The 15,529-nt window shown below is 42.0% G+C and overlaps 1 protein-coding gene across 1 annotated transcript in view; it reads right to left on the bottom strand.

Annotated features, from left to right (window-relative positions):
- Positions 1-14,425, bottom strand: part of elp2 (elongator acetyltransferase complex subunit 2) — a gene marked incomplete at its 5' end in the record, with an annotated part of 113,770 nt that extends 99,345 nt beyond the window's left edge. The window contains 10 exon segments of the mRNA XM_080443330.1: positions 3,148-3,214; positions 3,349-3,395; positions 3,398-3,412; positions 4,710-4,796; positions 10,075-10,237; positions 11,090-11,125; positions 11,127-11,161; positions 12,798-12,876; positions 14,289-14,321; positions 14,324-14,425. Of these exon segments, the coding sequence (XP_080299456.1) occupies positions 3,148-3,214; positions 3,349-3,395; positions 3,398-3,412; positions 4,710-4,796; positions 10,075-10,237; positions 11,090-11,125; positions 11,127-11,161; positions 12,798-12,876; positions 14,289-14,321; positions 14,324-14,425 (664 nt within the window).
- Between the last annotated feature and the right edge of the window lie 1,104 nt (positions 14,426-15,529).

Here is a 15,529-nt window from a genome sequence, read left to right as displayed (position 1 = left end):
ACAGCAGACAGTAGTGATGTGTCGTTCATGATCGATTCGTTCAAAAGAACCAGTTCATTTGCCGTGAACGTGAACGAGCTCGTTCACTTTCTGAAACTGTTACGCTCACTTGCGACATAAAACAACGCTCCCGCGATGGTGTTTTACACACATTATAAAACATACATTAATCACTTTAGCCCTATTTTATACATAGAATATTTGAAAAAAGCAGATCGGCTATTTTCAAATATGTTAGTACTTTTACTTTTGGTACTTTAAGTGTATATTTTGATGCCAATACTTTTGTACTTTTACTCGATTAAATCTTGAACACTAGAAAATAGCGTTACTGAACGAGAACGTGAACGAATCATTTGAACGAATCATTGCCGTGAACGTGAACGAAATCGTTCGTTCACTGAAATGAACCTTTTTTCCCACCACAAGCAGACAGTGAGTGGAAAGGGGAGGCCGGTGGAGAGTGATGGGTAACCCATTCAATCCGGGAACGCATAATGTGTGTCATTTAAGATCTCAAAATATGTTGTTCCGGGGACCTCCCCAGAAGCAAAGATTTGAGCTACAAAATGTTCGCTTTAAAAAAGAACAAAACAATATATATATACTGTATATATAGTCAAAGATTTGCACACATTTTCACGAAAAGAAAAAAAATAGCAGATCTACAAGCTCATAGCGCGGCAATCGGTGCCGGTCTTAATGCGTTAAGGACACAGAATTGCTTTTACAACAGCCTGAGCTTTTTTTTACACGGCCATGGAGCAGTGGGGACTGAAGAGGGGCTTTATGCAATTAGCAGACCTGGGGAATGAAAAAAGGTCCTGGTCCTGGTTACTAAAACACATTGTTGTGGGCAGTAGCAGACAGCGGCCTTCCAAAAAGGTGTTTTAAAGGGCAGTTGGGGAAAAAAAGATATCCGTCATGTCTAGTTTTCATTCATACGTGAGGAGATATACCAGACACAGTATGATATCGTTGCTGTCAGGGCAGAATCCTCTTATCTCCATACTTTTGGTGTTTTTTTTTCTGTAAATCAACGGAAATTGGAGATCTATAAGCTCACTGAAAAACAATGCACACCTTTTAAATTGTTCTGTTTTTATCTGCTGTGTTTTTAGAGAGTAGAGTATTATTTGGGGGGGGGGGGGGGGGGTTATTTTCTGCCTTTATTTGGATAGTATAGTGGAGAGAGCCTATATAGTATATACGTATGTGCCTTAACCACTAGGCCAGTGGTTCTCAACCTATTGAAGCCTCGACCGACCCCTTTTTTGTCTCCGCCAGGCCGAAAGGCATGGCGAGAGTATGTTTTACCCCCTGTCCGTCCGTTTTTCGTGTGTCCGTCCGTCCGTGAGCGGCTAATCTCCGACACCGTTGGCCCGCTCGCTCCGAAACTGTGCACACACACACTCCCTGGATGCCAATTCAGAACCTCTGCCCCAAATGTTTCACATAGCCCTGTTATAGCGCCACCAGGAGGCCGATTTACTCCTACAGATTTTATCCAAGCGTCAAAATTGGTACACAGTATCTCTATAGTCATGTGATCAACACGGATCTGTCCCATTTTCCATATTCCATCCTGATTGGCTAAGGTTGGCTTCCAAAGTTTGCAGGATTGGTCCGTTTGGAACAAAATGTCTCAAATCATGAACGCAACGTGCGATTTCCGTGAAAATTTGCACACTCATTCCCACTAGGCCGAGGAAGAAATGCCACCCTTTTCACATTGCCCTGTTATAGCGCCACCAGCAGGTCTAATTTAGCAAAACTCATTTTTGCAACAAAATGCCTCAAATCATGAACGCACGCACATTCCCACTAGGCCGAGGCAGAAAGGCTTTCACATTGGACCTACTATAGCGCCACCAGGAGGCCACAATAACCTACCTGACCTGGTGGAGACCTGTGCTCCGAGGGAGCACTTTTTCTAGTTTCAAATGTTTTTCCTCTTTCTTATATTATTGACAATTTGGCCAATGTTTGACTAGTTTTTACAGGATAGTTTGTTGATTACTTTTGATGCATAATGCAAATGCTTTGCCTATGTGGGTGCCGTTTTTGCAGCAACCCCTCCCCCCCCCCTCTTCCTTCAGTCGTGTGTTTATCTATATCTGTAACCTGTCACCAGGCTGCTGTGACAAGCCAATAATATCCCGTCGGGAATCAATATAATTTCCCGTGTCATCAAACGGTTTGACATCTGACAGGAAGACAGTAGGAGAGACAACGACTGAATGAGTTTCCTGAGACACCGACAATCACCTCACATCGTGTCACCAGGCTTTCCACACTGAGGAACCATTTTGCATAATTGTATATAATAATCGTTTCCAAACATAAATTTTCAAACATAGCAGAAACAGCAGATCTACAAGCTAACAACGCGTCACGAAGTGACGCGTTGTTAGCTTGTAGATCTGCTATTTCCGCTCTTTTAAAAAAGGAAACTAAAGTATAAAATGAATCATAAAAAAATACATATCGTTGCTGTCGGGGCAGAAACCAGCTTACTCCATTTTTCCACTTTTGCTTTTTTTTTTCATAAATCAGTGCTATTGAACACCCTTTACGTCTGTGTGTTGATTAAAAAAATACTGAACCAATGAAAAGTATTAAGAAGTGCTTCTGACAAAACCAGATCCTCAAACTTTCTGCTAAACCAGCTAACTCCACCAAAGGAGGGTGGACGTTAGCTGGTTTAACTGACTCCAAGTTCCACCCCCGTTTGGCCTCCAACCTCACAGTGAGCTTGGAGGTCCATTCAGCCGTTCTTATCAATGATGAACAAAACCTCCTAACTCCACTTTTCGTTTTTTTTTTTTTTTTCATTTCCTGAAAAATGAACATTTGGAGTTAGCTGGTTTCTGCCGGACAGCAGAGATATTTATGTTATTTGTCATATCAAGTGTTTTTATTATGAAACCTAAAAGGTAAGCAGAAATTTAAATTGAATGTTCCACTGTTCCAAAGCCAAAATCACAATTATATCGTTAATCACATTATTTGTGTGACAATTAATCGGCACATAAATGTTGTGATCGTGCCAGCCCTAGCCCGTGGGTTACATCCGCTCTCTGGACCGGATCACAAAGCAGAAAAAGGAGTCGATCCCAGTTGATCCCAGGCTAAAAAAACACTCACCTATGGATGTCCATTCCAGCCCACGGATCCAGTCCTCGTGTCCCTGCAGCGACATGACTTTCTTTAGCTGAAAAACAGAAAAAATAAGAAGAAGAAAAAAATAGATCACTTTTTTTTACTTCCCTACAAATGTGTAAAAACAAACTTGTGTGTGTGTGTGCGTGTGTGTGCGTGTGTGTGTCAGTGCGTGTGCGCTCCTACCTGTCCACTGGACAGCACGTACAGATGAACCTTGGAGTCGTCACCCCGCAGGCCAGGATGGGAACTGCAACAAGTGGTGACGAGGTTTTAATCCCATCGTACAGCCTATTGTAATAATAGCCGATCTACCGTATATATAAGCTTGCGCCACACGTTGTGAGATTATATTTTCAGTGTGGGAATGCTTCGCAGAAAATAGCAGATGGGCATGCGTTTTGAGCTTGACGATCGGCTATTTTCGGCAAAAGCTTTCCCCACAATAACAGAAAACAGAACAGACACTAGTATGTTTATAGAGCCGTGAGGGACTCCGGTCAACCATATAAGGGGGTTAAGTGGTTAAATGTAGGCTGTAGGTTACTTTTCAGGCTTCAAATTCAAAAAATAGCAAAAAAAAAAGTAGCAGATCTACAAGCTTGAATTCCGAGCTTGTAGATCTGCTACTTTTGATGCTTTGTGTGACGCTGTAGTATGATCAAGTAGGGCTTTAACTCATTGACTGCCATTGACGAGTACACTCGTCGATTGGCCCGAGGCTCACACCGCCATTATGACGAGTGAGGTGTTTTTTCAGTGGTTTTCCACTAGATGGCGCTGTGCGCTCGCCTATGGGTAACGTTTGGCTCTCTGTGACGGAGAGAAGCAGCGGGTCACGTGATCGCAAAAAAAAAAACAGCCTGTTCTCTTCCATGTTGTTCAATTTGGAAAAGTGTCTTTTTCTCTATTCTGTTGCTTTTTGGAGAAAACAACCTACATTCAACTGCCCACAACTACGGCCCCCCCCCCCCCCCCACCCTCATGATTTTCACTTAACCTTTTGATTTCTCAAAGGTTAGTGAAAACATCGCTGGCAGTGACTTAGCAAACTACGTTTTATTTCTGGCAGTCAATGAGCTAATTTACGAGAAAAAAAAACACAAACGTTACACCAAAAATATATCCCCCCCCCCCCCCTCCCCCTATACAGCCATAACAATGAGGAGGAAGAGAAGAGATGGGAGGGAGGGAGGGGAGAGGGGGGGGGGGGGGGGGCTCAAGGCAAAACATCAAACAGAGGACAGGGTTTGTGTGTAAAAACGAGTTCGCAAAAGAGGCGAAACGACACGAGACACTTCTCTTCCAAGGCTGCAGATTGCATTTTGAATATGACATGAGTGTGTGTGTGGTGTGGTGTGGTGTCGGGGTACAGGCACTAAGGAAGCGCCGCAAATTGTGACGGATGACATGTGAGAGTGGGTGGATGGATGGATGGATGGGTGGGTGGGTGGAGGGGAGGGGGGGGGGTGTCTCAGAAACGGCGTCTGTTGTGCAGCGAACGAACGACAACGAACGAACGGCGGGGCTCAGCCAGGGTTTCTTACCTCTTCCTCCTCCGCTGCCTGGCAACAGAGACAGGGACACATCCATCACGAAGCCCCCGCCAAACGAGAGGGTGTGGAGGCACTCGGCTGAGGAGGAGCACGCACGCGCACGCACACGCACACACACACACACACACACGTTGGCGTATTACTATACTTATGAGGACATCAACAATTTAAGTCAGTGATTTTATGAATACCATTTGTAAAGAAAAATTGCCAATTTAACCATAAGCCTAGAGCCGGAAAATAGCAGATCTACAAGCTCACAGATCGACGACACCAGAGCGCGACAAAGTGTGAATCGGGCGTAACTCTATCTCGAATTCCTAAACCCTCATTTCGAAATGTCTAATCCTATACCGAAACCCAACCTGAGTCTCTTTTTGTAATTGTAAATGTGTCTCTAAAAATATTTGTTCACTTTGTCCATCCATTTGCTACGGTCTATGGTGACGACCAGAAAATGGTCCTCACAACGTCTCTAACTATACTATACTTTTGGGCAGTGGTTCCCAAACTGGGGGTCCCCAAATTATTTTTGGGGGGTCCCCAGATGATTAGCTAAATGTTCACCATTGTTTTCTCACTAAACAGTAAACAAACCAACTCACTGTATAAATGTATACAGGGTATCTGCACATTTATAAAGTTACAATGTTACAAACAAATTAAGACTTTTTCAATACCAAATTGGCCAAATTGTCAAATATTACATAAGAGGCAAACATTGTGAAAATAACCGATCTACAAGCTCACAACGCCTAGTTTGGCTTGTAATTCCATTTATCTGTGGAACTGAGTCAACTAAATGTAATGCCTACAATTTCAAGTGCTTGTCAGGGTTGTGGGGGGTCCCAGTTCCTTATTATTTTGGGGGGTCACGGCCTGGGAAGTTTGGGAACCCTTGCTTTTCACGAGTATAGTAATACAAACACACAGACACACACACACGTTTGTTTTTACTATGCTTATGAGGACATCCACGTTTTAGGAAAGCATTGAAAATTGCCGAACAATACCCACAAAACAAATTATTGAAAAAAAAAAGATCTACAAGCTCACAGCGCGTCGGTGGTGAGCTTTTCGGTGTGTGTGATATCGCCACACAACAAAGTATTTAATAGGGAAAACTCTAAACCCCTAAACCTGACCCCTAAATGTCTAATCCTAACACAAAAACTCAGACCTGAAATTGTTTTCTAATCGTAAACTGTAAATCTAAAAGGAAAATGGCTCACGATGTCTAATTCTCAAATTCTACTATAGCTTGTGGGGACATTTGGTCACACACACACACACACACACAGACACACACACACACACAGACACGCACGGAATTAGCCTTCTGTAATACGCAATGAGTAATCTAGCCGCATAGTAAAGACGAAATTATGCTAAAACGCCTCTGCGGCCAGTGTTCATGTATTAACAGCCTCCGTGGTAATTGCATTAAGTCCTGTTTGAGCGAAGTCGAGGGCCTATTGTGGATTTGTTCCCAAATGACAACAGCAGTACGGAGCATTCTGTCTAATATATGCACAGTATATCGTCTCTGTCGGGTGGAAACCTCATATGCCAAAACTGTTACTGTTCAAAATTCAAAAATTGATTAAGTAGCAGATCGACAAGCACAAAACGCGTCGCTTCGCGCCGCGTTTCGAGCTTGTAGATCTGCTACTTCGGATGCTTTTGTGTGACACAACTGTAGTGTGATCAAGTCGGGCATTAATTTACGAAAAAGGGTTCAAATATGGATATAAGAGGTTTCTGCCAAACAGCAACGATATTCTATATATATACCCTGTGACAGCATTCATCCAAAACAAAAACATCTCAAGGTTATGTCCAGGGCTGCATAAGCATTCAATTCACGCACACACACACGCACACACACACACAAACACTGTCATATAGCATCAAGGTGCATCTGTAGTGACAGAGAGGTGACAGGCAATTTTAAAATGCAGAGCTGTCACTAGTGGTGACGGGTTCTTTAAAATGCTGCTGAAAATGGTCTCCATGACCTCAGCTGTTGTGGCGGCACAGTTAAGGGTGTTTCCGGAAAGAAATACTATATTCAAGCAGCCGCGAAATGAACACCTCCATAGTCGTTGCAATCCTGTCACTACACATTTGTTAGCCCATTAAAACCGGGAAAGCATCTGTGTCATTTTAGATTTTAGCTACATATATACATATATACATATATACATATATATGTATATATGGCACATTGGTTCTCAAAGTGCGGTTCGGGGACCCCCAAGGGGTCCTTGGGAGGGGTACCAGCGGGTCCCCAGCAAAAGTAGTTAATATAGCGTCACAATCATTGTAACCACGTGTTTTATGCGTTGGCTATTAAAAAAATAGCAGATCTACAAGCTCATAGCGCGTCACTTCGTGCCGCGCTATGAGCTTTTATTTTCGTGAAAATCTTTGCAAATCTTTGAATACATTTTATTTTTTTTAAAGCGAACATTTTTAACTCAAATATTCTCTTCTGGGGGGTCCCTGGAACAAAATATTTTGAAATGGGGGGTCAAATACATGTAATTTTGGGGGTCCTTGACACGATTTTTTTTTAGAACCACTGATATAGCAACATATGTTTTTTTTCAGAAAACTGTTAGGATTTAGAAGACTTTTTTTTTTTTTTTTATCGGCCTCAGGTCTTAATAGGTTAACCCATTAAGGCCGGGAACGCTTCTGTGTCATTTTTAGATTTCTTTAGCTATACAAAAAATAGTGCCGCCGCGCTATGAGCTTGTAGATCTGCTATTCTTTGGGGGGAAATCGTGAAAATGTGTGCAAATCTTTAGTTTGAATTATTTTTGTAACAGCTTTTGGGGATTCTACGAATGTCTTTTAAATCCTAACAGTTTTGTTTTTTTTAACGTATGTTCTCAAACCTTTTCACGTCAAGGACCCCCAAAATTATATGTATTTGGCCGCGGACCCCCCATCTCAAAATATGTTGTTCCAGGGACCCCCCCCCCAGAAGCAAAGATTTTGAGTTACAAGTGTTCACTTTAAAAACTATAATACTCAAAGATTTGCACACATTTTCACGATTTAAAGCACTCGGTGCCGCGCTATGAGCTTGTACATCTGCTATTTTTGAATAGCCAAAGAAAATATTAAAATGACACAAACGATGCTTTCCCGGTCTTAAAGGGTTAAGCTACATAAACATTGACAAATGTGATTACGTGTCCCTGGAGTCCTACAAAAAGTACACGGCTCTGTCAACGGTTCCTGTTGACATTTTTTTTATTTATTTTTTTGCAATCAATACTGAATTTATTCTTAATTAATTTTTTTTTTTTTTAATGTCTTAATAAATTGCATCAAGTGTGCGCCCACCTTTATTAAAAAAAAGAAATGCACCACTGGTGACCATGATGTGGTATATACCACCAAAATTTAGAACAAACATGGGAAAATTCTCATTCTACTACACCATACATGGGCAACTGGCGGGCCGGGGGCCACATGCGGCCCCCCGCCTTCACTTAATGCGGCCCGCAGGTTAATATCAGAATACTGATATATTATTGATTTCAGCTACAATTCCAATTCAGTTACAATTCCAAACAATGCAAACATGACCTGCTTTAATTTCTTCAGTCTATATTAGTCTTTTTTATGTCCGATGTATTTGTATTTAAGTTCATAAAGTTCACATAAATATAACTAAATGCATTTGAAATAAAATTTAAAAAATACTTTTAAGGATTCCAAATAACACAAAAGTAGCAAAAACAGCAGATCTACAAGCTCAAAACGCGTCGCACTGCGACGCGTTTTGAGCTTGTAGATCTGCTACTTTTGCTACTTTTGTGTGACATAGAATGGCCCAACAGTATATTCAATGTGGCCCCCTGGAGTGAGTGTGGAAATGTAGTGGCCCTCTCCATGCCCACCCCTGTACTACACTGCCACCAAAATGTGGAGTTCCCTGCGGCAGGGAGTGTTAGTGGCGGAAGGAGCCTGGTGGGGGCTCCTCACTGGCAGGTGGGTCAGTAGGGTGCAACAGCAGTGGTGGAAAAGGTACTCACATGTTATACAGTATAAGTAAAAGTGTCAATACTGTAACATAGAAATACTCTGTTACAAGTTAAAGTCCAGTGATAAAAATTTACCTGAGTAAAAGCACAAAAGGTGTTGGCATCAAAATATACTTAAAGGGCAAGACCACTTTGGTAGAGGTTTGGGTTGTGTAGTTACCTTGCCATGATGTAACTCCAAAGGTGGGCAAGAAATAAAAAATTATTGCTCCATTGATTAGAAATTGATAATTCAAAATATGCTCCTCATTGACTTACATTGTGCGGTAAAACAGCTCTCAAAGTCACTCTTTTAGCACATAAACGAACGCAAACAAAGTTGATTCAGGCAATATATAACATCACCAAACCCAGTACTGTTTTTTTTTATAAAAATGTCAACTTCCTGTTGATTTTGCCATTTTTAATAAGTAGAAAACCTGGACTGGATCCACGGATCCGGATCCAGATCTTCAAATAGTAAAATCAACAGGAAGTTGACGTTTTTATTAAAAAAACAAACAGTACTAGGTTTGGTGATGTTCTATATTGCCTGAATCAGCTTTGTTTGGGTTCATTTATGTGCTAAAAGGGTGACTTTGAGAGCTGTTTTACCGCACAATGTAAGTCAATGAGGAGCATATTTTGAATTATCAATTTCTAATCAATGGAGCAATTATTTTTTATTTCTTGCCCACCTTTGGAGTTACATCATGGCAAGGTAACTACACAACCCAAACCTCTACCAAAGTGGTCTTGCCCTTTAAAAGTACTCATTATGGCCTGGGCCGTGGCGTGACGGTCCAGGCACCCTAGGCTGCAGTGCCAGCCTGACACCGTGTCGCGGGTTCGACTCCCGTTCCCGACGACCTTTGCTGCGTGTCACCCCCCCCCCCATCTCGCTCCCCATTTCCTGTCAGCCTACTATCCCTTTCTAAATAAAGGCATAAAAAGCCCCCCAAAAAAATGTTTATGCATAAAGTCCCATTTCACAAGTTTTCAAATATATAAAATGTATACAAATCTTTAGAAAATAGCAGATCTACAAGCCCACAATGTGTCGCATCGCGACACAATGTGAGCTTGTAGATCGGCTATTTTCAAATGGCCGAAATGTAGTATATAGCCGGGCCAAAGTGACTAATGAAAGTTTTGTAATAATAATCAAAATCTACATAGTAACTAAAGTTGTCAAATAATGGTAGTGGAGTAAAAGTATAATATTTGCCTCTGAGATGTAAAAGAGTAGAAGTAAAAGTACAGTAAAATAAACAGGACATTCCAATGATCAATGGAGCGAGACTGGCCGGCGTTACCTTTGGTTCGGTCACAGAGCCAGAGTCTGACCGTGGAGTCGGACGCAGCGGAGGCCACCAGGACCTTGGGGTCCCCCAGGGGTACGTTGGGGTCCCCCAGGGGGATGGCATCCACAGCACACACCGGACCAGTGTGACCAACACACTCCACTGACTGGCTGAACTGGATTAGAAAAGAATACAAAATGTTATAGGACACCTGTATGAAAAATGCCCTTAAAATAGTAGTTCACCCAAAAAAGGTACTTATTTTCTATCAATTGCACACCCCCATGAAGCCTTGAATCCATGGCATTCCTAAGCCAATAATTTGATTCCCGTAGTAGTTCCCATGTATCCGTAGGAGACACAAAGTAGATTATTTGTGTCTCCTACTGGATACACACCCGGTCATCAAATTATTGGCTTAGGAATGGCACAAAAACAAAAATAAATCCATGAATTCAAGGCTTCATGGGGTGTGCAATTGATAGAAAATAAGTCATTTTTTGGGTGAACAACAGTGATAAATAGCAACAACTAAAATGACACAGAGGTAGGGGTGTGCCGATATATCGTCCCGCGATATATCGCGATACGTTTTCGTGACGATATGTATCGTTTTGGGGAAAAAAAATATCGTTTTGAATTTTTTTTTTTTTTTTTACAATAATAATAATCAGGCATGCTAACAGCCCCGACGTGAAAAGGGTGACAACATGGTTTTTTTTTTCGGGTCAGGTGTCACACTATTGCCCTATTAGGATTCAAAACTGAATCTGAAAAGCTGTAAGTTTGCATGTCTGAATAATGCAAAAACAGAATTATTTGTTTGCATTTGCTTTTTTTCTCCCCCATATATTTTCATAATAAAAAGTGCGTATCGTATCGTATCGAAGTTGTGAGCCCAATATTGTATCGTATCGTTTCGTGAAATTAGTGTATCGGCACACCCCTACACAGAAGCGTTCCCAGCTTGAAAGGTAATAACAACGTATAGGTGTAACAGGTCTAAATGGGTTCATGTATGTCGTACTTTTCCATTTGCAGCCTCCCAGACGATCAGGCGATTGTTCCGAACCTCCAGACACAAGGTGACTCTCTGGACCTGAGAGTTAAAACACAACAAGATTAGAGCAGCTTTGGATTCCGTAGTGACAGATAACAACAAACCTGCATACTGGTGTAATTCAATCGAAATAATTATAACGCAGCATACTTTAGAGATTTGATAACCTAGAGCAGGGGTCTTCAACGTTTCAACTCCAAGGACCCCCTCTCTAGATGAAGCAGGGACCCCCACCATATATTGCATAAAAATCGTGTTGCAGATAAAAGCTTTTTCATAGATGTTGGATTCATGTTACTGTGCATTTTCAGACATTTAACCACTTAAACTGTCGATACTTCTGTACTTAGTCTGCTCTTTTTCCCCCCTCTCTTTGCCAAAAATGAGCCGATCTACAAGCTCACAACGCCTCGCAGCGCAAGGCGTTGTGAGCTTGTAGATCTGCTATTTTCGGCTTAACTCTCTCAGTGCCAATGAAATAAAGAAATTATTGCGAACTGTGCAACTTTTTTCTTTTTTTTTTCAAAGTAAAAAAAAAGTGCTTAGGAAGCGAGATACAGCCTTTTTCAGTTATAGGTTAAACAAAGAGTGGATGGAGCTGCAAATCTTCAGATAATGATATCTTGGGTTCTGAACACTTTTTTCAAAACCCTAAAACTCGGGATAACTCAGGGCTTGGCACTGAGAGAGTTAAGTTGTCCTTGAGTCCTTAAGTGCCCTGAATTGGGATTGGGATGCTAGGGTTCAAGTGGTTAATGTAAAAACTAAGTTCCTATCACACAATGATTTGGTGGACCCCCTGAAGTAACTCTGAGGACCCCCTAGGGGTCCCGGACCCCCTGTTGAAGACCCCTGACCTAGAGTCCTAGACCCATGGAGTAGTAGAGGGTAGAGTCCAAAAGAAATTAATTCGAACACTTCCCAAGCAGGGAGTAATTGGGTCCCATTTTTATGGTCTTTGGTAGGAACCGGCCGGGGAATCGAACCCAGACCTCCCGATCTCAGAGCGGTCACTCTAACCACAAGGCCGCTGAGCTGGTTAAAGCTGCCCGTACAGGTACAATATTGGTGAGTTTATCGTCGTTTAATACAATCAGATGGGACTGGGCAGTCAATGGGAGGGAAAATGCAACTTAGAGGTGGCTAGCCTCTAACTTCCTTGCACGAAAGTCGTAGTAGTCGACTACATCCGATCGTCACTAAAGATTCCAGAAACACACTGGTGGAGACTAGTATCTACTCTCTATTGCCACCCACAAGTTCCACACCCCATGTGTTTTTATTTATTTAAAAATATATATTTTTGGGTCTTTTCTCACTTCATTCAGTACAGTGATAGAGTGACAGGAAACAGGGAGAGAGAGAGAGACGGAGTGTGTCAGGCTGCATTCAAGACTATAATATGTTTCAAAATATTTTCTAAATTTTTTTTTTTCTTGATTAAAAAAAACAACTAATTCCAACGTCTTTAAAAAATAATTTCATGAAAAATAAAAAATAAATCCATAAACAAGAAAAGAAAACTTTTAAGAATTAGTGAAGACAGCCGATCTACAAGCTCACAACGAGTCGCGATGCGATTTCACTGGTTCACAGGGACACATAAAATGTCTGTTTGGGAACCACTGCACTAGGCCATCGCCCCCCGCCCCCCCCCCCCCCCCCCCCCACTCACCACAGTCTTGTCTGTGCACCCATTGGACTGCATTCACTCTGCCCGTGTGTCCGTTCAGAACAGCCACGACCGTTCTCTCCTAGGACAGAAATGATGTGGTAAACATATTGATGCTAACTACTTACAGTACGTGAGCCCTTTACTAGGGGTCTTCAACGTTTTCAGGCCAAGGACCCCCTAGCTGAGAGAGAGATGAAGCAGGGACCCACTACTCTATATTGTATAAAATTGTGTTTCAGATTAAAAAAAATGTGTTTACTTGGTCGGCTCTTTTTTTCCCCCTCTACACCAAACACCTCTTTGGCAAAAAATAGCAGATCTACAAGCTCTCAGAGCGAGGCGTTGTGAGCTTGTAGATCTGCTATTTTTTGGCTAAAGTTCCCCTCAGAAAAAGGGATGCTAAGGTTCAAGTGGCTTATGTAAAAAAAAAAGAAATCATATCACACAAAGATTTGGCGGACCCCCCTGTAGTAACTCTGAGGACCCCCAAGGGCTCCCGGACCCCCTGTTGAAGACCCCTGCCCTATACACTTTGTGTTGCACGACGGTGTCGCGCGAGCACAATAGCAGCGGTACGAGCTATTTCGCATTCAAAAAATGTTTATACATAATATTACAAGTTGTATAATGACATTCCCAAAATATGTGCGCCCAGGTTGAAAGTGTTTAACCAGAAAGGCAGCGTTGATGCCGCATAGCCCTAGAATGGCTGTGATATAATTACATATCGTCTCTGTCGGGTGGAAACCTCATGTGTCCAACTGGTACTTTTCAGGATTCAAAATAACAAAAGTAGCAGATCGTCAAGCTCAAAACTGTGGTGCTTTGCGCCACAGTTTGAGCTTGTACATCTGCTAATTAGAGTAGTGCCCACTCTTCCTTATAGTGCCCACTGTTCTTAAAACCCAAGGAACTTGAAGATGCCACAGAAGAGAGAAAGAGAGAGAGAGAGAGGGGGGAGAGGAGAGGAGGAGAGAGAGAGAGAGAGAGAGAGATAGAGAGGAGAGAGAGAGAGAGAGAGAGAGAGAGAGAGAGAGAGAGAGAGGGGGGAGAGAGAGAGACAGAGAGAGAGAGAGAGAGACAGAGAGAGACAGAGAGAGAGAAGGGGAGAGGAGAGAGGAGAGAGGAGAGACCAGAGAGAGAGAGACAGAGAGAGAGAGACAGAGAGAGAGAGAAAAGAGAGAGAGGGGGAGAGAAAGAGAGGGGAGAGAGAGAGAAGGAGAGAGAGAGGGGGAGAGAGAAAGAGAGGGGGAGAGAGAGAGAGAAGAGGAGAGAGGGGGAGAGAGAAAGAGAGGGGAGAGAGAGAGAGAGAGGGGGGAGAGAGAGAGCGAGAGAGACAGAGAGAGAGAGGCAGAGAGGCAGAGAGAGAGAGAGAGAGGGGGGAGAGAGAGAGGCAGAGAGAGAGAGACTGTCAGACAGCATGGAGGCAGTCTGCTGACTGTTTCATGTTTATTATGATCTTTATATTAATATTTAATAATTTCCTGTTACCTGCGGGTCGTACAGAGCCACAGAGTGACACCGTACCCAAAAGCCATGAGGCCTCCACGACCCCAGGACAGGACGTGAGGGGTTCTGTTGGCACAACATGACACATGATGGGTCTGGATCCTCACGGGCGCCGCCATCTTGGATGTTGACGATGTGGTGGTGTTACCGTAAATGGGAGTGTAGCTGCAACACTGGCCACACGCAACAAACGTTCCTATTCGCAGTGGTGGAAAAAGTACTCACATTCTTTACTTAGTATTAAGTAAAAGTATCACTACTGCAATGTAGAAACACAGCTGTTACAAGTAAAAGATTGGAATTCAAAATGTAATTGAGTAAAAGTACAAAAGTATTGGCATCAAAATGTACTTATTGTACCAAAAGTAGAAAGTACTCATTATGCAGAGTGTCCCATATTTCACAAGTTTTCAAATGTCAAAAATATATATATATATATTTTGAAAATAGGCAAAATGTATATAGAAAATAGTAGATCTACAAGCTCACAAAACATTGTGAGCTTGTATCGGCTGTTTTCCAATAGCCAAAGTTTAATTAGAGCTGAAGTGGTTAATGTATAAATCTACAAAGTAACTAAAGGTTTTCAAATAATTGTAGTGGTGTAAAAGTGCTATATTTGTCTCTGAGATGTAGGCTAGTGGAGTAGAAGTAAAATTATTTAAAATTGGAAATACTCCAGTAAAGTACTTTCCACCACTGATGATAATGATAATGAGCTTTATAGCACTTTTCATACATCAAAATGCAGCTCAAAATGCTGTACAAATGCAGCAAAAATCGTAAACAGATTCGTAAAGCAATACAGCAAAAAAAGTCAAAACGAACGATGCTGTGTGATCAATATGCATGTGTTCCAGCACACACATGCACTACTTGTCTATGTCCACTAGATGGCAGAAGACAACCAAGCATTAAAAATAAATCCTGATCAATCGCTTGGGGTTGTGGAAAGTGCAGCTGTATCAGTGATGGAAGAAGTACTCATATGTTTTACTCAGTAAAAGTGTCAATACTGCAATGTAGACATATACTCTGTTACAGGTAAAAGTACGTTATTCAAAATGTGCTTGAGTAAAAGTACAAAAGTATTGGCATCTAAATATACTTCAAGTACCAAAAGTAGAAAGTAGGCCTACTCATTGTGTCCCAAGTCCACTCCAAAATGTATAAAAAAAATATTTTGAAAATAGCAGATCTACAAGCTCTACGAGCTTGTGGAT

This window comes from Gymnoscopelus braueri (assembly GCF_963280865.1).
Source record: "Gymnoscopelus braueri genome assembly, chromosome: 11".
NCBI lineage: Eukaryota > Metazoa > Chordata > Actinopteri > Myctophiformes > Myctophidae > Gymnoscopelus > Gymnoscopelus braueri.
Note: the sequence above shows the minus strand (reverse complement) of the source record. Positions and strands in the feature narration are given on the sequence as shown.